We start from the raw sequence: 22,145 nt of genomic DNA, 5'->3' as shown, positions 1-22,145 counted from the left end.
ACGACAGCGTTATCGTTTCCTTTGTCATTTTAATTGGATGCAGTGTTCTTCTTTCCCTAAATGGTTACAGAGTGGTTTTTTAGGCTGTCAAACAGCTGCTGTGTTCAGCCTCAAATACAGCTGTGTTTCAGCACTGGGGGAAGAAGGCCTTTTCACATGCCCCGGGATGAAAGGAAGTGTGTATGTGAGGCACATCAGTGTTAAGAATATAAAAGCATCAGGCAAATGGAGGCAGAGTAGAAAAGGAAGGACCGAGACATGAAAGGAGAAACGAGATGGCAAGAATTAGAAAATAATTGGAGGAACCGTGCAAAAGCCAATAAGCAACGGGAATTAGGAGCGGCGGTTCTTAGGTTATGGGGATGTATTGGCAAAGATGCTCGCGCCGGGAACGGAAACGGGGGCTGTAATGGGCACCGTCTTCCTGATGTCTCTGCGYGTCGGCTTTGAAGTTGTGGTATGCGCAGCCCAATAAAACGCTCTTCAGGGCTCATAACAATATGAACTAATGGCAGATTGCTCACGAGGTGGCAACTTCTGTGCCTTGGGAAAGCTGGAGGAGAGGGAAGAGCATTTGGGGAGGGTGCAGAAGGGGCAGGTTGTGTCTCCGTGGGTGTTGGGGGGGATTTCTAGCCCGGGGCAGAGGAGGAGGCCAGGCTGAGCGTCGCTCCATCCTTGGCAAAAAAATCGCATTGTGGTGCTGACTGTCTTCAAAACTCAGCCGTTTCCTAAATGGCTTTGTGTCCTGTGCAGAATTTTATTTGGGGTCGTGGGGAAGGGAGGAGAAGGCTGAGGTTCCTCCTGCTGGCTCTCGGTTGGGGTGGTCCCAAGAAGGGAGAAGGTTGTGTCCTGATGCAGAGGTGTCTGTGGATGCAGGTGTTTCTAGTTGCCCAGTGCTCCGTCTCTCGCAGGGCTCTTTGCTCTTGAGACGACTAAAGATGCAGCTCACTCCCAGACTTGATTAATTTTGTTTATTTACCAAAATACTGTTTGTCTGCAAAAATACGATGCTGCTTCCCCTTGGTGCAGTAGGAGCAGAGAGCAGGCAGSTCCCTCTCGCTGAAAGCCCTGGTGGGCTCCTTGGGCGAGCTCCGTGCCCGGGCGTCTCTGCTCTCCCCGGCGGGGCTCGCCCGGGGCTCTCACCGCAGCCTTGGCCGCCGGGAGCCGGGGCACCGCTGGCGCTCGCCCTGCGCCCGCTCCGGCCCTGTCCTCGGCTGGTTTCCCTCCTTTGAGAGGGGCCTGGAGGGGCTCGTGCGGGGATGCTCTGCTCTCCTGGGGGCAGCCGTTCGCCGCTTTGGCTCTGAAGGACGTGCAGGTAAATACAGGCAGGGCTGTCTTTACGTGCAATTGTATTAATGCGTTAAAGACGAAGAGAGATGTTACATAATGCGGACTGCAATGCAGAAGCACTTGTTTAATTTTTAATTATTCAGTTTTCGTGTGCGCGTAACTCTGCCCCTGAGCAGAGAGGTTGGCTGTGGGCACGTGCCCCGGGTCCTGACTGGGAAGGGCGGCGTGTTGCTCACGGGGAAGCCTCTCGGAACGGCGGGCCGGGGAGAGGCGAGAGCCTTGGGGTGTGGGGAGGCTCCCGGCAGGGCGTTCGACTCGCGGCCCGAGAGGCGCTTAGTGACTGAGCCGGGTTTCTGCCCGGCCTCTGCAGCTGAAGGCGTTGGCGGCTTTCTTACGGGGGCGAGGGTTAAATCTGTGGCTTAGACCTAGCCCGCCTCGAGGCGTCCGCCCCTCCTTGGTCCAGGAGGGGACCGAGGGGGCGCCCTGGCTGCTCGTCCCCCACGGCCCAGCCCTGCCGGGACCCCCCAGCTCAGCGGGGTGGAGGGCCGAGCGGCCRGGGGCTCTCTTGAACCTCTCCTGCCCGTTCCTCACGGGACCCTTCGGAACGCAGCGGAGGTCTGGGCAGCCCAAATTTCAAAATGCCCCTCGAACGCCGGCGGGATGGGACGTCTCATCCCGCACCAAGGCGGAAGAATGCAGCTTGTGCGGTGCTGTTGGGGCAGGGAGAGGGATTTGCCCTTAACCCCACGCRGAAGGACGGCGATCCCGAAGCCGGTGGCTGGCCGAGGCTGTCGCTGATGCCGTGAACGTGATCCTGACAGCGACTTGGCTGCTTACTGAGAGACTTGAGCCTGTAGGATGGGGAAGCACATGAATTTTAGGCTGTAGCCTGGCCCTGCCCCGGCGATGGGCCCGTCAGGAGCGGCGTTGCAGCTCGGGGCCATCAGTGGTTTGTGGCACTCAGGAGCGGTCGGGGCACAGACCCCGATCCSGCCCCGCGGTGCTGGGCTCGCGGCGGTTTCTAGGTGCAGGTCGAGGCGGGTTCTTTAGCCTGCCAAGCCCTGGCTAAGCTGGGTGGTGGCTGCCGCTCTGCTTTGACAGCCAGCCCAGCTGGTGTGACCGGGCTTTCTACGACCAAGCTGCTCGCTCCCAGCCAAACCCCACACCGGTCGAAACCGAGGGCAAAGCCCTCCTKGGCTTCACCGGGAGAAGGATTCAGCCTTCTTGTGTTGGCTTCCCTGTGCCTAGTGCCCAAATTTCCCATAGTTGCCCGCGAAAGAGCACARAGTGCATCCCGTTGTGGGTTTGCTGGGATGCGGGAGAAATGGCAAAGGGGTTGTCGTAGCCCTCGGGTCTGAATCGCCTGCCTGTTTTCCTCCCCGGCTCCCCCCCTCTTTCACATCCCTGCTCTGCGCTTTCTGTCCTTCCGACAAAAGCAGCAGGCTCAGAGCAGCTTAGGCTTCAAAGCTCCCAAAATAATGAAGGTTAAAATAAATCAAAAAAAAAAAGATTCGGTGCGAGATCAAGTCAATGCCCCGCTTGCACCCAGGCTCGGAGCTTCAAAGCGCGCTGCCAACAGCCCCCTGCCGCGGCTGCGCTCGGCCGCGAGAGAGCAGCAGGCTGAAATTTCAAAGCTTGGGAGCCCCCTCGTCGTCCTCCCGGAGTCGAGGGACGCTGCAGGAGCCGGGACAAGGCCCTGGGTAATGGTGTCCATTGAAAGCAGCAGGGGTTTTTCCCCCGCTTGCGTTGCAYGGGGGAGCAATCCTTAGAGGTTCGCCGAGGAAGGAGAAATAGCCTGGATGTCTCCCACCTCCGGGGCAGGGCTGAGAGGAGCGTCGGGCAGGCTCCTCTGCAGCGAGGAGAGGCTGTTGGTGACCGAGGAAAGGGGCAGATTCGTGAAGGTGAAATGGATTTCTCCCCGGGCCGCGCTTTGCACACGCCGGCAGCCTCCTATTGCCACGCAGGTAGGCAGAAAATTCCTCTTCGGGGAGGATCCGCGCTGAACCCGGTGCCTTTGTGCCTCTGCTGGCTCCGCTGATTTATATAGATCATCAATATGACAATTATATACACCTGCAGATTTAATTACCTCCATTTTCGTCAGGCAGTGACAGATTTATGCCTCTATTCAGTTCCTGTAAATCTGAAACAAGCTTGACTAGACCCAAAAGTCCTCACATTGATCACTGCGCACTGGCTGGTCTCTGGCCCTCTTGACAAGCTCTTCTTTCAAAAGTGATAAATTTAAGATGCGCAGTCAACTTTTTCCCCTTCTACATCTTTCTTTTTTTTTTTTTTCCTTCCCTCTCTGCTATTTCTCAAAGTCTCTCCGCACGCTTGAAAACGAAGCTTGAAATCGGGTTACACGCTCCCAAGCGCCCAAGTCTTTGCGACGTTAACCCGTGTGGAGAGCCGCGGTGGGCAGCAGCGGCTCCGCGCACCGGTGGGCAGGGGCTCCCCTGCCTTCTCCATCCCCGTGCGTCGGCAGCACCAGTGCAGATTCATCCTGCCCCCGGTGTCAGGCATCAGCTTTGGGCCCTGCTGGGGAGGTGGGAGGAGGAGGAGGAGGGTCGCCCCTTCTCGGAAAACTCTCGGTTGTGCCTTCAGCACGGAGACTGCTGTGGCCCACCGGCAGATGAGGAGCGACCGGCCGTTCTCGTTTCCCGTGCAAAGGCTGAGGATGCTAAAATAATGTCTAATTTGCTTGACCTCTTGGCCTCAGCGTAACGAGCACTTAAACAAATTAGTCTGCAGAAGCGGGCTGAAATTTACCCTTGAAGTGGAGTCCGTCTCGTCTCTCTAATGCATCCCCCTCCTGTCCCCCCAGCGTCTCCGCCTGACCTAGCCTGGACGATATGCTCTGATGTCTTGCTAAGTGCCTGGCAGATGGTCTGGAGTGGCTGGCCGTTACCTTCCCTGTCAGCCCGCTATGGATATAAATAGCCATTTGCCTCCCTGTGAGAATCGCTGGCTGTCTCGGAAAGCTGAAGGTAATCTTGGTAGATATCTTGGAGCTGTAGGATTTCAAGGCGCAGAGGTGTAGAGGGACGGGATCATCGACAGGGTAGCAAGGAGCCCGTCTCAAAGAGCCCATCTCCATGTCTCCTCCCCCCAGCGAGGCAGTGCCTGGAGGAGCAGAAGGGCAGGACAGTCTCAGCTGCTTTTGAAGGGACACGTTGGCGTGGGACGTGTCCTCTAATGGTGGACTGGACAGCACCAAGCAGGCTTTGCAGCCGCCCTCCATCCCGAAGGTGTTGGGCGGTATGAGGGACAGGGAGATTGGGACATGTCTCTAGAGTCTGTAGTAGGAGGAGGGAAGTGCAAGTGAGAAGAAATCAGGGACTGTGAGGGTGAAAAAACCTCTTAGATGTTGTGGGAGGCCTCTTGGATTGACCATTTCACTCTTTATCTTACTGATTTTACTGGAGTATTTAAAGAAGTTGGAGCCAAGCCCTAGCCCCGAGATGTTGAACCGGAAGGGTTCAACAGTGTTGGGGTATTAGGCTCTTGCTTGCAGGGTAGAAATTTTAGCTCTATCTCTTTGCTGGTCTTCAAAACGGCTTCCTGTGGGAAAGGGTGAACTCTGGGAGATTTGAGAGGTCCCCCTGGGTTAAGCTTTCTATTGAAGACCTATCAGAAAAGGAAGGCAAGGACGTTTCTGAGTCTGACGGGGTGCAAGGGAGACAGGTACCCCCAGGGTGCTGCAGTCTGCGTTGTGGGAAGCTCTTCTCCAGGGCAGTGGGCGAGTAGTGCCTGGCTAGCAGAGGAAGCTGGGCATTTTCCAGATTTTCATTTTACCTGGTGATTTTTGAGTACATCCTTTGGGACATCATGCTGCTTTGCAGAGCATCCCAGGTCAATCCAACTGACTGTGTATCTTGGCATCTCATCTCCAGCTATGGCAAGTAGCTGATGTTTGGGAAAAAAATGTAAAAACCATGACATATATCGAGTAGCCCTTTCCTTACAGCCTAGGTCTGTGCCCTAGGGATTTCCTGAGCAGGAATTTGTCTCTGTCCTGTCGTGCTTGATAGCCACGGATGGATCTGTTCTCCTTGATTTAATTCCTTTTTCAATGCTTTTATACTTTATGGTGGACGAAACATTGCCTTTTGTTAGTTTTCACACTCCTAATTCTTGTAGTGTGAGAAATAGTGAATAATCATTCTCTTTTCAGCTGCTTCACTGGCTTCATGATTTTATGGGTTTTTATCGTATTGCTGCTCAGTTGTTCGGTTTCCTTGCTGAGGAGTCCTAATGCAGTTAGTTTCTCCTCTCCATAAAGCCATTTCTGACATCTGACCTTCCTTGTCCCCTTCCTCTGAACCCTTTTAGTTTTGCTGCGTCCTTTCTAAGATGAATGACCTGAATACTGCTAGTGGCATTCGAGGTCGTGTTGCTTTCACCAAAGCTGACTTTCACCTGCCATTTTCTTGCCCGCTTTCCTGTAGCACTTCACAGCTTTAGCTTTGAGGAGACTAAATTTAGGATTGGTGGCCAACTTTGTTATTCGCCTCCTTTTCCAGAGCATTTCTGCACTTCTGAGGTCCTAGTGAAGATCTCCGCGGGGTCCCAGGTAACCTCCTTTTGCTGTGAAAGCTGTCCCCCTATTTCTTCCCTTCCTGGTGGGCTTCGAGAGGATGCACCCTCTTATCCCATGCCCGCTCACACTCTTTGGAAAACTTGGAGGGTGGGTTTTGACCTGAGCTCTTTGAAACGAGGCTATCACACTGGGTGACCCTTGTCTGCTGGCTTACTGGCAGCTTTGAGTGGTCCGTATTTATCCATGTGCCTACCAGTTCCTTTTCTTTATTGCAGTTGCTAACTGTCCAGGGCAGAAGTAGGATTTACTGGTCTGTAATTTCCAGGGCGCATGAGAGCTTTTTAAAGAGATTGGGGTCTCCTTTGCCAAGTTTCATTCTTCTGGTAGCTCGCCCTTTCTGAACGATGGGTCGTGTGTCGCCGGAGCCCGGCGGCTGTCCTCCTTTGGCGCTCGTAGGCGAATACGATCTGGGCCGAGTGATTCATACTGCTCGTTTTATTGATTTGTTCTAAAACCTCCTCAGCGAACGCTGCCGTTCGAGCCAGTCCTGCTGACTTGTCCGCGGGGAGGGCACCGCTCCAGGGTGGGAAACGCCCTGCGCTCTCCGAGTGGACGCCGGYGCGGGGAACCCACCCCGCATAGCCATGCCTTCTCTGAGCGCTCCTCTTCCCTTCCGCTTGACTGTCAGCCTTAGTGATGTGCTGGCAGGCTGCCTCCGTCTAACGGGGTTGTGTCCGCTTCAGGGACGCTGGGGAACATCTCTTTTTCAGGTGGGTCATTGCCCCCAGATTCTTGCGCTTGAACCCAGTAGGCAATTTGGAAAACCTTGGCTGTGCTGGGTAGGCGAGTGAGGGGATGTGATTTTTTTTTCTTATGGGAATGCGGGGGCTTACATGTGTTAAGCCTGTGAGAATGCCGGGAATTGGCTGAGGCCTCCCAGGTGTGGGATGTCAACAACAAATGTGGTCCTTTCTGGCGTTCAGATATGAGCTTTGCATCTCTTAGGGGTATTCATCCTCTTTATTTCAGTCACTGTCATGATATTGAGTGCGCGGCTTGCTTTATTTTCTTTTTTTTTCTTTTTTTCCCTATGACCACGTCTCCAGGGCATTGGTCCGGGACGTAGATTTGTCTCTCTTCCCAGATCTCCCCTATATTTCATGTTTATGGCAGATGGAAGTGAACTAAAAAAACATGAGTAAAAATCAAACACCGGCAAATGTTCCAGCCTGCATGTTGCAGCTGTGTGCATCAGCCAAGCTTTTGCCCAGCTTTTGGTCAAACTTGTGAAGCGCAGTGGCGAATAACCTCGGAGGGGACGTTGCACAAGTGCGGCCGGGCACGTCCTTGGGTCTGCAGAGGCCAGTGGAGCAAAGGGGCGCATCTCGAAGGGTCAGGAGCTACAGAGCAAAGCTGATCGGCTGGGACCCGTTAATGACGGATTGGTATCTTCGCTCTGGAAACAGCAGTGCGGCACAATGTCATTCCAAGAGTAAAGGACGGTTTTGTTGTTAAAGGACCAATTAGGGCGGCGGCATATTCGGGACAAAAATCCCAGTTCAAGGGTAAAGCGCGATTCAGCTTTGGAGAGTAACTCCTKGTGTTGCTTGGGGACTTTCCCGAAAGCAAACACCCCCTGCACCCCAAGGAGAAACCTGGTTAGCTGCCAGCCTTGCAGCAGCTAAGGGCAGAGCGTGACCGACCTGTGTGCAGACGTCACGGTGGGGTGGTATCTCTGACATGGCCAGAGAGTGGCTCCAGAAAGAGCGGGTGGCCTTTTTCTTGAATCTTTAGATTCTCTTGTGTCCACGGATCCTTTGGAAATTTTGCCTAAGGTGCCTAGAAAGAGTGTCTGATAGTATGGAAAAGCTGGATTGTCTTAAAAGGCAGAATGACCTACAGGCTGGGCTCATTTTCCTACCTGAAACTGAAGAGAGGGAGAAAAAACCCAAATAAAATACAGATATTCAGTGACGAAYGTCATTTTTTTTTTCAATTGGCCATAAAACCATGAATATTATCCCATGAAAGACATGTCAGTAAAATCTTGGAAGTAAAAAATCTTTATGGGTCAGGATATGCATTTTGACATCTGAATTTATTTGAATCGAGTTCTGAGGTGGAGATGCCCAAACGCACAAGGCAAACGGCTTATTGTGGGAACGGCACCTGACCCGTTCCCGCGGTATTTCCGAGGACAGAGATTCCTGAAGGACACTAAGGCAAGCGCTTGCTTCATTTGGGTCGGAGCCCTTTAAAGGGCGTGCAAGTTTTCGACATGGAGCAAAAAGGTTAGCTAATGTGGAACTTAAATAAAAACACAGTCGGGTTCCGGATGGAAAATAAGCCAGGTTTAAATGTTAACGAGGAAATATAAGTCCAAGTCAAAATCTGTGCTCTGCTGTATAAAATGAGTCTGCAGAGACTGACATTATGGCAGAGTTCATTTGACTAATCAGAGGCATCTATTAGAGCAAAATGCTTCCAAATGGAAATGAAAATTGTTTTGCCGTTTTTCATCAAAATGTTGGCACGCGTTTTTAAGGAGAGTTGCTTTTTTGCGTGCACGCATTTTTTTCCCCCCCCTCCTGACAAGTTCTCAGGTCTCAGAGGGGGAATGAGGAAATGGGAATAACTTGATGTCCGTGCCGGGCTCGGGGTAGGGGGCTGTAGTTATGACATTGCACCATCTCAGGCAGATCAGCTCTGTGCAGGAAGTCAAAATTGAGCCGCCAAGGCCAAGCTCAGCTCCCGCCGAGGTCCCTGTTGCCTTCAGAAAGACCACGAGCTTGGCAACTCGGCGGTGAAAATACCCTTTGCTTTGTACTGGCTGGTGGAGGACAAGTGGAGGGTGAGCGGAGGAGACCTTGGCCCCGCAGGTCTCCGTCCCCTGTCCATCTGTGGCTGTGTGCGTGGGGAGGTCGACTCATCGGAGCAGGCAGCTTGGGAAAGATGTAGGCATGAGCCCACGCTGCAGGGTGTCAGAATTGTTGGAGATGAGCCGTTGTCCCCCATTAATCGGGGTTATTTGGGAAGCGATCAATAATGAGGCAGGTGGTGGACCCACAGCAGGTATGAAGCTGCCAGCCTCCAGCGACTTCATCTGGACTTTCCTCTTCTCCTCGCCTCAGTCTGCTCCTCTTCAACCTTTCTTGTCCCCCTCCTTCCCGTCACAGATGGCCGGGGAGGGGAGCAGCCGCCGCCGTTATGTTGGAGGCAGCAGCTGGGGTCTTTGGAGGCTGATGTTCCTGTAGATGTCAAGGACCTGGGCCACGTTTGATACCAAGCTAACGCATCGCGGCGTAATTAGTGGTCTCCTACTGTTATTAACCCCTGACTTGGCCAGGCTATTTTTTAACGGAGGCGCAGGAAGTTAATACTAGTGCTAATGGCTGCRCATCCAAGGCCTTAATGAAAGGCGTGTGGGGACCAGGCCTGTCATCAATATCTTTCACACTTTGAACTTGAAATGATCCGCTCTCCTCCCGCCTTTTCGCGGCTCTCCGCATGCCTTTGGGATGAAGCTCTGGGTGCCGCCCCCGAGCCGTCACCCCGGACGGGAGCCGCGGCCAGCGGAGCACCCCTGCTCTGCAGGTCCACAGAGACGTCGTCGCCCGCYGGTTTTGGGGGGACGCGTCGGGGTGGTAGGGGCTGGCTTCTGGCATTYCTCTTCTTTTCCGTACTTCTGACTTATTCGCGAGACGGCAGGGAGGGAGGGAGTGCCGGGGGTCGCCCGGCAGTGTCTGGGGGGGGAAGAGAGAACGCGTGACGGCTCGGCGGCTAGATTGTGCTCTTTTAAAATCAGAATCCATTTTTTTATTGAAATACATTTTTCTTTTTAAAAATAAGGCTGTTTAAATAAATCTGAAATTATGACAACCTATTTTAAGGCCTAAATTTACTATAATCTATTAATCATTTAAATAACTTCCATCAAGGAGTCCTCCTCAAATATTAATGAGCTGAAGGGTGCTACTTTTTCAATGATATGTCAAATCAGGGGGAAAACATCTTTAACTCTAGCTTTCTAAATGTCACAATGTCATATACTTAGTATCTATTATTTTCAGTTTTTACAATGGAGCAAATGCTGGTATTTACATTTTTCCAAATGTCAGTGCATTGAGTTCCTGTTGTGCGTAAAAGCTCTTGCCTTAATTACTCCTAATTTCACGTTAGCAAGCAGGTGCGGGGAGAATATTTTCTTCAATTTGGGCTAGTTCAGTTGAAGTTGGGAAACTGGGGAGCTGAGAAAGCAGGAAAGCTTGTTTTCCCCTTTCAGCCTATGAATAAAGACCAGGTGGGAGAGGAGGAGATCTGCTTTCTCTGGCCCTCGCAGCTCCCGGCGCTGGATTTTCCAAGGGGATCTGTGTGCCTAAATACGCAGCTCAGCAGTTAGAGGGAATTTCAGAAGTGCTTCTGGCTGGATAGATGCTTTAACTCCTCTCCGTTTTGCTTCCCGGTGATTTGAGGAGAGCTCGGCGTCGCTCTGCTTGGGACACTTTAAGCGCACTGATTACCGCCAGAAATATGGCCCGTGCTGAGCAGAAACAAGCTGCCAATTCACTTGCTGCAGCTAATGTTTCTTTTGATTAATCAAATCAGTTTGGAAGGGCGAACCTGGTTTCTGATGCAGTTTTTTTCCCCCTTGGTAGCTAGCTCACTTAAGGCAGCCTAATGAAATTAATTAACAGTAAATTTAAAATGTTGTTTTTTGGCACCGTAATTGAATTCCGGTTTTCGTTTGAAGGCAGCTCGAGACAGGCAAAATAAAGATGACAATTTGCAAAGCGAGCCCATGCTATTTCCCAGCACAATAAAAATGTGCCACTACAAATAGGAATGAGAAGATGTGTATGGCCAGAATGGGTCCTGCGTAGCGGAGATGGGAGGAAAGGCTGTATCTCGTTGTGAAGCTCATCATGTTTTTAATGGTCATTCCAACAAATGCAAATGAAGCTTATTTTTCAGGAAACGTGTCCCCGTCCTCGGCTGTTCCCTGTCCCTCCTGCTTGCATTTCCCAGCCTYGTGCATCTGCTGTTGTAACGGCATGTAACGTCGCTCCTTAACCCAGCCCTGCCTGTCTGTTCTGGTGCAGAAAAACCCTGAAGTTAAAAGTCCTTCTGCAAAGTTGGAGTGTTTGGGCAAACGTGCAGGTGCATCTGGGGGTGTCCCCTGGGCGGGGAGCTGCAAAAGGTGGCCAAAGACTGAGACCTCTTAGCGCATCTCAGTTACAGCCAGACTTGCAGGTCAGATGGTGGCTCATGTCTGCCTCTGCCAGCTGCGTGCAGACTCGTTCATGAAGGAAGGGGAAATATTTTCTGTTTGAAATAATGGACAGCAGGATCCCAGTGATCCCGTTAGTGCTGCTGAGAAGTTGTCCTAGATCCTCGACTGCCCGAGACTGGGGCCGTATTTAACATTAAGCGCACATGTAAACCCCAGCTGAATTAGGGCCAGAAAGATGTCATCAGACTTGGTGGCTCTGGCCAGAAGTTGCTGTCGGTACATGTCCTGTCCCCACACCACARTTACAGCTGGGTTCGTTGGCACTTCCTTGTAGAGCCGCCTATAATTTGGGAGAAAATTTACTCTGCTGTGCAAGGAGAAGAGGGGCCGCAACCCTGATTTTGCCTGCGGGGCTCCTTCTGGTCGTGGGTGGCTGGCAGCGAGGGGGACAGTGGTGGTCCTGGACGAAGAGGTGGATGGGCACCTTCAGCTTGTGAGCTTGCCAGGGCATGTGCCTTGGGGCCAGCTGGATGCCGGTGCAGCTGATTGCTCCCTCCGTCTGTCCGTTTTTTGGAAAGGGTGAACGGCCCTGCTGGTGGCTCTCCCATGCCTCATTTCATGCGTGACCGGCTTTCCTTTTACAGAGATCTCTGGAAACACGGACGACATCCCCCTGGTCCGCTGGCGGCAGCAGTGGCTGGAGAACGGCACGCTGCTCTTCCACATCCACCACCAAGACGGTGCCCCCAACCTGCCCGGCTTTGAGCCCACCGAAGAGCCCCAGACCGAGTCGGCTGAAGAGGAGCTGAGGATCCTCCACATCTCCGTCATGGTACGTGCCGTGAGGGCGCAGAGCACCTCGCTTCCCCTCTCGCTACCGTCCCTGCTCCCCAGAGCTCTTAAGGGCCGGGAGTTAAAGCCGGAGAGATTTAGGGATCCAGAAACCTTTAGAAAATCGGGTCTCCGTATATTTCCCCACGTTGCCAAAGCTGAGCCTGGCCCAGAGGGCTGCTGTGCGTGCAAGGATCACTGAGCAGGTCCCGTGCCCAGGGCCCAGGCTCTGGACAAGGAGTGGGGCCGGAGCTTGGGAGCATCCAGATGTTCCCAGCAGCTGGGCAGCTCCTGGCGGCGCTGGTACTACACCTGGGGCTTGCTCCCGAGGCCCAAGCAGAGTTGCTTTTAAATTGGATGGCTTTAAACATCTCCCTTTAGCTCACATCCCTTTCCAAATGAACGTCGCCTGATTGGATCCAGGCTACGGCTCTTTTGCTGGTGTGCTTTTATCCTCGGCGGTTTAAAGGTCTTAACCACCTGCCTGGGGTTAATTCAGACTGACTTTTTTGGGAGTCCTTCACCCCRTGGCTTGCAGACACCACGCTTTGGTTCTCCCCTGCCTCTGGAACCCGGGTGACCAAAAAATAGCAGCAACCAGCCCCCGCAGCCAACCCGGAGCTCAGCATGGCCCCGGATGCGGGGGGAGCGAGCGGGCAAGCGGCAAACCCGCCCGGAGCAGTGATGTGCTCCAGCCCCGCGGGGAGTGGGGAGGGAGTGTATCGCTCCTTCTCCGCCTCCGTCCCCGCAGCGTCTGCGCTCAGYGCAGATCCGGCGCCTGCTGCCCCGCCGCTCCGTTACGCGACGAGCAGCGCTTTTCCGCCGGGCRCTCCGTCAGCGCCTCCGCTTTTATCCGCGCTGCAGCCTGGTGGCTTTGATTTTGCAAGCCTGAGCTTCCTGTAAGCGCGCGTCTCGTGTGTGCAGAGGGCTCTGCGTTCCCCYGCCGGCTCTCCGCTGCTCTCCGCCTTCCTGCAGAAACTCAGCAAAAGAATTTAACGGCAGAGAAATGGGGGAAGACAGAGCGCAGTGTTTGTGAGGTGGCTTTGGAGTTTTTTTTCTTATCACCGGGAAGAATCTGAAGAATCCTATGATTTTTTTTTTTTTTTTTTTTGCCACCAGAAGATAATTAGCTGGAGACGATGTGTTTCCGAGGCTGCAAGCAGGCTGTTTAATGGTGCCTACCCTAATGAGAGTGTCAATAGCTCTTCCAGATTGCAGCCCGAGGCCAGGTTTCTCCTGCATCATTTGTGCTTGATTAGTCTCGGGGAAAAAAAAAAAAAACCACTGGCAAAGTCAACCCCAAAACATTTTAGTCCACCACTTCTTTTTTTTATTCCTTCCTGCTTATGAGATGATGGGTGGCGTCTCAGGGACCAGGGGACATGGTGGACTTGCTGGGGGAGCCCGAAGCTAGGGGCTGGCTTCCCAGGCTCTCCAAGCTTTGCTCCACACGGACCTCACTCCCGTTTTCCAGTGGGGACAGCAGCACGCAGGGTTACACCGCGGCACAAAGGCTGCGTGTCCAGGCTGGGGGCCGAACCCTCCCARTATCTGCAGGTTTCTCCAGCCATGAGGACAGCAGCTTCACAGGGGTCTGGTCATCTCCTGCGGTGCTTGTTGAGCAGGTCTGTGACTCCTCCTTTCCCACCCCTCTGGCTTCACAACCCCTGTATGATCCTGTTTGGCCAGGCCAAGCCTTTTGGGTGCACCGCATCTCTTGGGCAAGCGGGAAATCTGTGTCCCTTTGGTCCTAGTTGGCAGTGGTGGCCCTTGGGCTTGTCGTGCCTACATCTCTGCCTTGGTGGCCTTGCACTTTTCAGGGCTTCAGATCCCTTAGGGGCRGCTCATTGGTGATATTAGGGAAGGCTGAAGAGTGGCAGTGATCTTGGCCAAAACATGCATCCATGAAGTGAAACGTTAAGTTATGCAAATGCCTGGCAGGACCTCCACCGTTGTCTTGACTTTCTTGAGCACCGGCAAATAACAGGATCCAGAAAGGAGTCATTGAGATAGGGCTTATTATCAAGTTGATGAAAAGGATGTCTGCTAATTGCTGCTCTTGTACCAAAGTATGTAACTACAGATTGAATTCTCCCTCTCCCCCTTCTTTTTTCATCACTCTCGGYGCCTCTCAGGCGGCATCCTCACACCCGTACAAAAAGAAGTTGGTTTTTGTGCCAAGAATCAGCATCACGTGTAATTTTCAAGGCTGTTTTTCTTTCCTGTTTTGTTGCCAAGAGAAGAAATGGGAGTGAGAGGCTGTATCCATCACTTGAAACCGCTTGTGATCGTGGTGTGAACATGGACCTCGTGAGGCTCTCTTTTTTCTGCGAAACACTCCAGCATATCTGTCTAGTGCAGGGRTCCTCTAGGAACCGCTGCTGCCTGTCCAGTGTGACGAGGTGAAGCCAGAGCTAGTTTTCTGCGTTCACGTGGAGAGGCACTTGGGGTCTAAGTTGGTTCCTGCGCCTTCCCTGACCTGCTCCAACTGGTGGAGGAGTGATGGAGATGCCAGGGCTGGTTTTAGTGCCTCCTTCTTGAGTCTCTCCAAGTGTGAAGTGACTGGAGGCTTATTCTCAAGCATAGTTTGAGCGCTCAGACTATTGGAGCAGAAGAAATTCCAGTTTCAATTAAATAGTAACCATTTATTAGACACCCACAACAGACTTCTACCCAACTCGAGCTCTAGCTTTGTGTTCCTTGTTTACCGCCCACCACGTGCAGGTGTAACGCAGAGCGCTCTGGCATTTGAGGGATATAATGTGCATGCAGATGAAAGCCAGGAGTGCCGAGGCGTTGCTCRCATCTGCCTGTCGTCTCATCTGCTGATGGGGTCTTCCACATGGTGAGGGAGAGCCAGGATGTGGGAGCCCGCCCCCGGTGCGGATGGAGATAGCCCCTGCTTATTTATGGGGCAGAGGAACTCAGAGAGATTTGAGCGTGATGGAGAATTGGGCCCTGACCGCATCCTTGCCGTTGAGCAATGCAGGTTGAGCAAGGCCAGGTGGGAATCCAGCACCAGTTTTCAGCCCCAGTGAAAGATTTCCTTTCTGCTGCAGCGTCCTGGTGGTGCAAAACATGCCCTGGGAGCAGCGTAAGGCTGGAGAGACCTCTGCGTTCCCGCTGATCACCCTGTCCTCTGCGTGACTGCTGGTCTGCTGCTTCTCTGGATTTTTCTTTCTTTTTTTTCTTTTTTGAAGAAATTTTGGAAGGAGGGCTGGGAGGGTGCATTGCATCTCCATTATCCTGGGAATGAAAGAGGGTTAAAACRTAATGGCCATTAGAGCTCTTTTTGCCAGCTGCCTCTCCTGTTTCCCATTCAATAATTCCCATAATGTTTTGTCCTAATGGAGCAGATTATTACTATTATTTTATTTTATCAAGATCACCTATTGCATAAAAAGGAGGAGGAAGACTGGAGCCAGCCATGGACCTCGAGCTCTTAGCTGGCTCCTGTGTATTCTTTATTATTATTATTATTCTTGGCAGRCAAGACTTAAAGGACCAGCCTGAGCTTTTATCTCGCCGGCTTTATCTGCGGGCTGCGGCAGCGCTGTCTCTGAAGGAGAGTGACGTTGCAGATGGCGGCGAGGCGGGAGGGCTGGGTGCCCCGGCACCTGGGCACGGCCCGGGGGAAGCAGCAGCAGCACCTGCCGGTGCCTCTGGTCCCCGTCGGCGATGCGGAGGGAGCTGGCCTCGGCTTTCCCGGTGCCGACGTTGAGGGCCCGTCCCCGTGGGGCAGGAGTCTTCTCGCTCGGTTTGCCTGGGCGTTCTGCAAACGGCAGCTCCGTCGTCTCCAGGCTTGATCTCGTTTAATCCGTGCTGAAATTTCTGCAGGATACCCTGGGAAAATTTCCCGAGATTGAGTGTGACAGCGCTGAAACCAGTTGGAAATGGGTCAGAAAAAGTTGCCCCTAGGAGCATTTGCCTCTAATAAATCTGAGCTCTGCTTTCAAAGACTTACGGGAGAGCGAAACAAAACACGCTCTCCTCTACATGCTTCTCTTTTGTGTCGAGGTAGTGACTTCAAAGCCAGTCCGGCTCGAGCCAGGCTTCGGCTCGGAGCTCCCTGCCAGCTCCGGCGCTCCGTGTGCCAGCACGCTCTTATCAGCGAGACCGGGCTTCTCCCAGCACTGGCGTCTTTCTGGAATAACCCCGGGACATTTGCAGCCCTGAACGGGTTCGCCCCTCCGTGCGCCCCTCGCCTGCCAGCAAAGTCGGGGCTGGGTTTGCTCTGGCCTCAGCAGAAGCCGTGGGAGCTGCAGGGCCCTGGATCCCGGTGCCGCCGCAGCCGCCGGCACCCGCGCGCTTGCTGTGCCGACCCGAAGCCACCGCGCGTGGCCGGCGTATCCGGCTGCAGCCCCGGCTGCCCTGGGCAGGGCTGCGGTGCGTCGGCGGGAGGACTCGGCGGGGCGCCAGCGCTGCGGGTAGCAAGCTGCCTCTCCCGGGCTGGCAGCCGGGCCTCGTTCGAGAGCGCTGCTAAAAAGCACGGCTTAACATGGAAAGTCACCGGCGCGATTTAAAGGCCAATCAGTGTCGGGGATTTTTTTGGGGTGGCAGCGGATGCGTTTGGAAATTYGGGCTCCGAGGGAGGTGAGGGCTGTCCGCTGGGAGCGGTGATGTTTAGGCGCCTTTTCTCGTGCGGATGAATGTGGGTTCCCCCCAGCGGATGCGGGAACGGGATCGCGGCGCCCCACTGCCGCTAACTCCTGCGCTGAACCTGGCGTGCGTTTGCACCCCCAGGGAGGGATGATCGCCCTGCTGCTCTCCATCCTGTGCCTGGTGATGATCCTCTACACCCGCCGGCGGTGGTGCAAGCGGCGCCGCGTGCCGCAGCCCCAGAAGAGCGCCAGCGCCGAGGCGGCCAACGAAATCCACTACATCCCGTCGGTGCTCATCGGGGGCCACGGGCGCGAGAGCCTGCGCAACGCCCGCGTGCAGGGCCACAACTCCAGCGGCACGCTCAGCATCCGCGAGACCCCCATCCTGGACGGCTACGAGTACGACATCACCGACCTGCGGCACCACCTGCAGCGGGAGTGCATGAACGGCGGCGAGGACTTCGCCAGCCAGGTCACCCGCACCTTGGACTCGCTGCAGGGCTGCAACGAGAAGTCCAGCATGGACCTCACGCCAGGTAGGGGAGGGACTGGGGGCACGTGGGTTGAACTGGGTCCTCTCCACCTTGTCTTTCCTCTCTGCGAGTGAGGCATCGTTGCATTTGCAGCGTTTTCCCCTGAGTGACCAGACGCAGCTGTTTCTCTGGGTTTCCCCTACATGTGAGACRTTAGTGGGTTTGCAATCCTTTGAGGTCACTTCTTTTGCTTGGTAACCTCCTTGCGACGAGGTGGCTGTAGGCCCTGTTGAATGGGTTGTGGCTGAGCAACGCAGGATTGAGGCTTGAGAGGCAGGGCTGTTGAAAACTGAAATGATATCCTCTCCAAGCTCCACCGTGGTGACTCCGTAAGTTCCCTTTGCTATTTCAGGAGTTCTGGTGTCTGCTTMAGCTGTGGTATTTAGTGGCAAAATTTTAGTTGTCATCAGTATGATTCAGAGTTAACACTGCCTTCTTAACACCAGCAAAGATTCTCTGAGGTGTGCCTGAGCCCCAGCTGTTGCTGGACCCCGTGTCATAACATACTTGCTTGCTGGCCATATTACTAAGCGAGCTGTGGAGATGGAGCCTGCTTAACTGTGACACAGTTTTGGGAAGGCTGCGATGTGGATTTGTAAAGCTGTCCAGGGGTTTCCTTTGGAGACCTGGGATCCAGAGCCCCAGGTGCCCTGTGSCTGAGAGCACTGAAATCTCAGCTGTCGGCTAGGTATTGGCAGACCTGCTGGTCTCCGCTGGGCTTTGAAGAGCTCACAGCGGTGTGTTGGAGGCAGTCCTGCTGCTCAGGGCACTGGCCAGGCACCCATAGCTGGCCCGGTCCGTTGGCCGAGGTGCCCTTRGCATCTCATCCAGGCGCTGGGGCTGGAAATAGATCCCAGGAAATCTTTTCTCTCCCTCGCCTCCCTCCTTTTTTGTCTCTGTCCCTGAAAGACTTTGCCTTACCTTCTTCCCGCCCAGGAAGCGATAACGCCAAGCTGTCCCTGATGAACAAGTACAAGGATAACATCATCGCCACGAGCCCCGTGGACTCCAACCACCAGCAGGCCACGCTGCTGTCCCACACCTCCAGCAGCCAGCGCAAGCGCATCAATAACAAAGCGCGAGGTACCGGGGCTCTGGGCGATGCTCCCCGGGGGCTGCGGCCGGCTGGGCTTCGGTCCGTGCCGAAGCTCCCTGGTGCGACCTGGGAGCTGGTCCCTGCTGTGCCGCGGGCGGCCGGCTGCCTCCTGCTCCGTGTCCTCCGGATGGGGATTGCTCGGGGCCAGGCTGGGCAGCGGGGCGCACAGATTGCGGGTCCTGGGGGCGGCGCGGAGGCCGGCGGGAGCGGGAGGCGAGGTGCCGGCCCCAGCCGTGACGGCGCTCGGTGTCGCCCGCAGCCGGCTCCGCGTTTCTTAACCCCGAGGGGGACTCCGGGACGGAGGCGGACAATGATCCCCAGCTGACCTTCTACACGGACCCGTCGCGGAGCCGCAGGCGCAGCCGAGGTGGGTGAGCGCGGGAGCAGCCCAGGTGCCGCCCGACCCCGAGGTGTCTCAACCCCCCTCTGAGCCCACGCAGCAGTGTTTGCTGTAGAAATACGATTTTCCATCCCTCTGGRTTTATCCAAGAGAGGCAGGAGTGGAAAAACACGCGTAGGGTGTGGAGTGGCGGAGAGGGACGTGCTTGGTCCTTGGGCAGGGGGTTTCGCCCCGGAGCCCTGGACGTGCAAGCGTGGAGCATCGCGGTGGACGCAGCGAGCCTGCGGGGAGCGGACGGAGCAGCGGTGCTTTGCGTGCTGCGGCGCACCGACGGGCGCTGCGGTGCCGTGAGCGAGCCGGGGCTGCCGGCTGCGCGGGCGAGCGCTGGCCCCAGCCGGCAGGAGAGAGAGGATCCCGCGGCAGCGGCTGCTTTCTGCTCCCGCGCTCTTGAGACTCTAAAGCTTAGTCGGGTCGACTCTGGGTTTGCAGCCGCGTGGCAGGGAGCAGGAAGGGGCTGGCGAGGGGAGCCTGGGCAGGGCTGACGCGGGTCCCTGCCCGGCTGCGGGGCCGCGCATCGCTCCGTCCCCCGTGCTGCCCGCGCCTGGAAAGGCTGCGCTGGGCTGCGCTGCCTTTGATCCTGGGGCTGGGAGGTGGTGGCCTCCCTGGAGGCTCTCCTAGCGGGAGCCCAGCAGGCAGGCGTCGCGTCCGGGACTTGACTCCGCTTGCTTGCTTTCAAGTGGGCTCGCCCCGSAGTCCCGTCAACAAGACCACGCTGACCCTCATCAGTGTGACGAGCTGCGTCATCAGCCTGGTGTGCTCGTCCCACATGAGCTGCCCGCTGGTCGTCAAGATCACCCTTCACGTGCCCGAGCACCTCATCGCTGACGGTGAGCAGAGCGGCGTCCCGCTGCCGCAGCCCCCTCTTGCACCCCCCCCCCGCTGCGGGGACGCCGAGCTCCCGGTGCCCAGCGCACCGAGGTGGGACACGGCCGGGGGGGCCGGAAAACCCGGGGCCGTGCGCGCGGCGGAGGGGGAGCAGCGGGTCCCCGTCACCGCTTCCTCTCCCCGCGGCAGGGAGCCGGTTTATCCTGCTGGAGGGGAGCCAGCTGGACGCCAGCGACTGGCTCAACCCGGCGCAGGTCGTCCTCTTCTCGCAGCAGAACTCCAGCGGGCCCTGGGCCCTGGACCTCTGCGCCCGGCGCCTCCTCGACCCCTGCGAGCACCAGTGCGACCCCGAGACTGGTAAGCGGGAGCCGGGGCCGGGCGCGGGCAGAGCAGCACCCCTCGGCCGCAGCCCCGTTTAACACCCGGGTCTGGCAAAACGCAGCGAGCGGGGAGGGTGTGGAAACCGCTCCGGGCTGTCTGCTCGGAAACCTACCCCCTTCCCAGCTGGGACGGAGAGCAGCCTCTTCTTTGGCAGCTCGCTCTCGCCGGAGCTTGGCTGCAATCCTGCGTTGAATTTCAAAGCATCTGGTGTCCAGGTTTGAACTCGGCAGCATATGTCTGTACRGGATTGGCAGGCGGGTCCCAGGCTCGACCCAGCTCCGAGCCAGGCAGCTCCGCGCGTCTGCAGCGCAGCCCGGGCTAGTGCAAGCCCTGCGGAAAGATCACGCGGTGTTAACCCATCGCCGCGGCTTCTGGCTCCTGGCTGGCTGAGAAACGGCACCTCCGTGCCGGCGCGCCACCGCTTTGCTGCCAGCCCCTCGCTGGCCGCCCGTGCGACGCCGAAGGAGGGAGGCTGGATTTCTGCATTTCGGCCGCGCAGGTTGGCAGGATGCAGTACGGCTGGACCCAGCCCGCTTCCAGCGCTGTCTCTAGCTGGCCGGCGTCCCTCTGGTTTCACTCGCTTCTCTTCTTGCTTTTCCGCTAGTAAACTCATCAGTTTGGGTTGAAAGTGCCCCTGTTTGCCTCCGCTCCCGCCGTGCCTCCGCAGGGCTGTTTCCCAAACAGGCTTCGCTGCCTGCAGTCGGTGGGCTGTGCCGAGCAGCGCGTCYCGCAGCCGCAGCGAAACCTTGCCCCCGAATTAGAAATGCTGCTCGGGGCCGCGCTCCTTGCTGCGGGGTTAATTCCCGTCCGCCCGCKGCCTCTGCCGCTGCCGGTCCCGGCACGAGCGGGGTGGCAGCACCTCCCGAGCTCTCGCTGGCGCTTTGCTCTCCCCCAGCCGGGAGCCTTCGCATYTGCTGTGCGAGTCCGAGCACCCGCGTTTCTCCTGCCACAGGCGCGTTGAAACCCCCCGCCTTCGCCTTGCTGCCCTGGCTTCGCTTTCGGCACTGGCTTCGTAGCCGGCATCAGCAACGCGCGGCACGTTTCGCGGAGCGGAGCGTTTAAACGCATCTTTAGCTCTCGGCGCAGAAGGAGTCCCAGTGCAGCCCTTATGCTTAAGCGTGAGCTTAGACCTAGAGCACTTGATAAATATTAATTAAGCGGGAGCCGGGCTTACCTCCGCCACTCAGCGATGCGCAGCGCGCAGGGGCTTGCTCAGCGCCAGCCCCGGCAGGTCTGGTGGGAGAGSGAAGACTTTTGCACCTTGTCCCATCCTTGCGGAGGTGTCTCTGCCGCAGCGATGCCGGAGAGGGGGAGCGTGGAGGGAAAGGCTCCGGGTGCTTGCTGCCGCCCAGGCTGAACGCCCGGGGAGGGCGACGGGGTGCTGCGGGGACCTCGCCGGTGCTGGAACGGAGCTGCCAGGCGCCCCGGGCCGCCGTTAGCCGAATCCGCTAGGAGAGCGCCGAGAGAGCCTCGGCCGTGGTCCTTCACGCTGCCTCCCCTCTCTCCGCAGGTGARTGCCTTTGCTACGAAGGTTACATGAAGGACCCCGTGCACAAGCATCTCTGCATCCGGAACGAGTGGGGAACGAACCAGGGGTGAGTCTGGCCGCTGCTGCCGCGGGGGTCGCGCCCGGACCGTGCTGCCCGGAGCGGAAGGCCTGCAGGTCCGCGGGCTGGAAACACAGCAAAGGTGGATTTTGATTTCAGGAAAGCCGTTGATCCCACCCAAACAAAATTTCAGCCTGCCCGATGTGGCAGGGAGGGACCGGATCCCCGGCAGCAGTGACAGGTGTTGCTGTGGCCTGCGGTGTTTTGTGCCGCTTGCCAGTTTTCCATGTGTTGGAGAGCTCGAGGCTGCGTTGTCAGAGCTGTTTGCTGGCAGGGAGGCAGCTGGCAGGCAGACGGGTGGKTTTAGAGAGCAGCATGTCCACGAGAGATGAGGATTGTTATTGTTAGAAGTAACCAGAGCTGAAGAATGCTGGTGTAGAAGATGCCATCATTAAGTTTCAGGGTAAACGTGCCCCCTCCCCTAGGAGGATCAGGGCTGCTTCTCTGCCCTTCTGGGAGCTTTCCTTGGCAGCCTGCATTTTGTGGTGTTTTAAGTTTGGGTGCGAGACGTGTTGGCAAACCGGGCGAAGGATGGGAACCGCGGGGTGGGGAGCGCACGGAGGAGGGCAGCAGCAGGCAGGCGCCGGAGCCGCGCGTAAAGGCTGATGGCACTTGGTGGCACCTACAGGCAGGGTCCAGGCGCAGGGCTGATTACCTGGCTTTTCCTTAGTTAACGCGCTCGTTTAACGTTGGTAATAGCTGCGCAGGTCCCAGGGCTGTGGCCTGCGCGAGCTGCCTCGGGGAGCTCGGGAGACGGTCCCCTGGCCTTGCCTTGCCGCTGGACGTGGCCGTTCCTCCTCGGGGGGGG

At 56.3% G+C, this 22,145-nt stretch overlaps 1 protein-coding gene across 1 annotated transcript in view; it reads left to right on the top strand.

Moving 5' to 3' along the window:
- The first annotated feature begins 8,111 nt into the window (after positions 1–8,111).
- ASTN1 (astrotactin 1) overlaps positions 8,112–22,145 on the top strand; it is a 48,777-nt gene continuing 34,743 nt past the window's right edge. The window contains exons 1-8 of the mRNA XM_026084647.1: positions 8,112–8,124; positions 11,708–11,895; positions 16,638–17,031; positions 17,965–18,111; positions 18,384–18,491; positions 19,202–19,351; positions 19,539–19,706; positions 21,241–21,325. Coding sequence (XP_025940432.1) covers positions 8,112–8,124; positions 11,708–11,895; positions 16,638–17,031; positions 17,965–18,111; positions 18,384–18,491; positions 19,202–19,351; positions 19,539–19,706; positions 21,241–21,325 — 1,253 coding nt within the window. The remainder of the gene's footprint in view (positions 8,125–11,707; positions 11,896–16,637; positions 17,032–17,964; positions 18,112–18,383; positions 18,492–19,201; positions 19,352–19,538; positions 19,707–21,240; positions 21,326–22,145) is intronic.

The sequence above is a fragment of the Apteryx rowi genome, unplaced genomic scaffold (assembly GCF_003343035.1).
Source record: "Apteryx rowi isolate R43461 unplaced genomic scaffold, aptRow1 scaffold_65, whole genome shotgun sequence".
NCBI lineage: Eukaryota > Metazoa > Chordata > Aves > Apterygiformes > Apterygidae > Apteryx > Apteryx rowi.
This window is presented reverse-complemented; position numbering and strand designations above follow the sequence as displayed.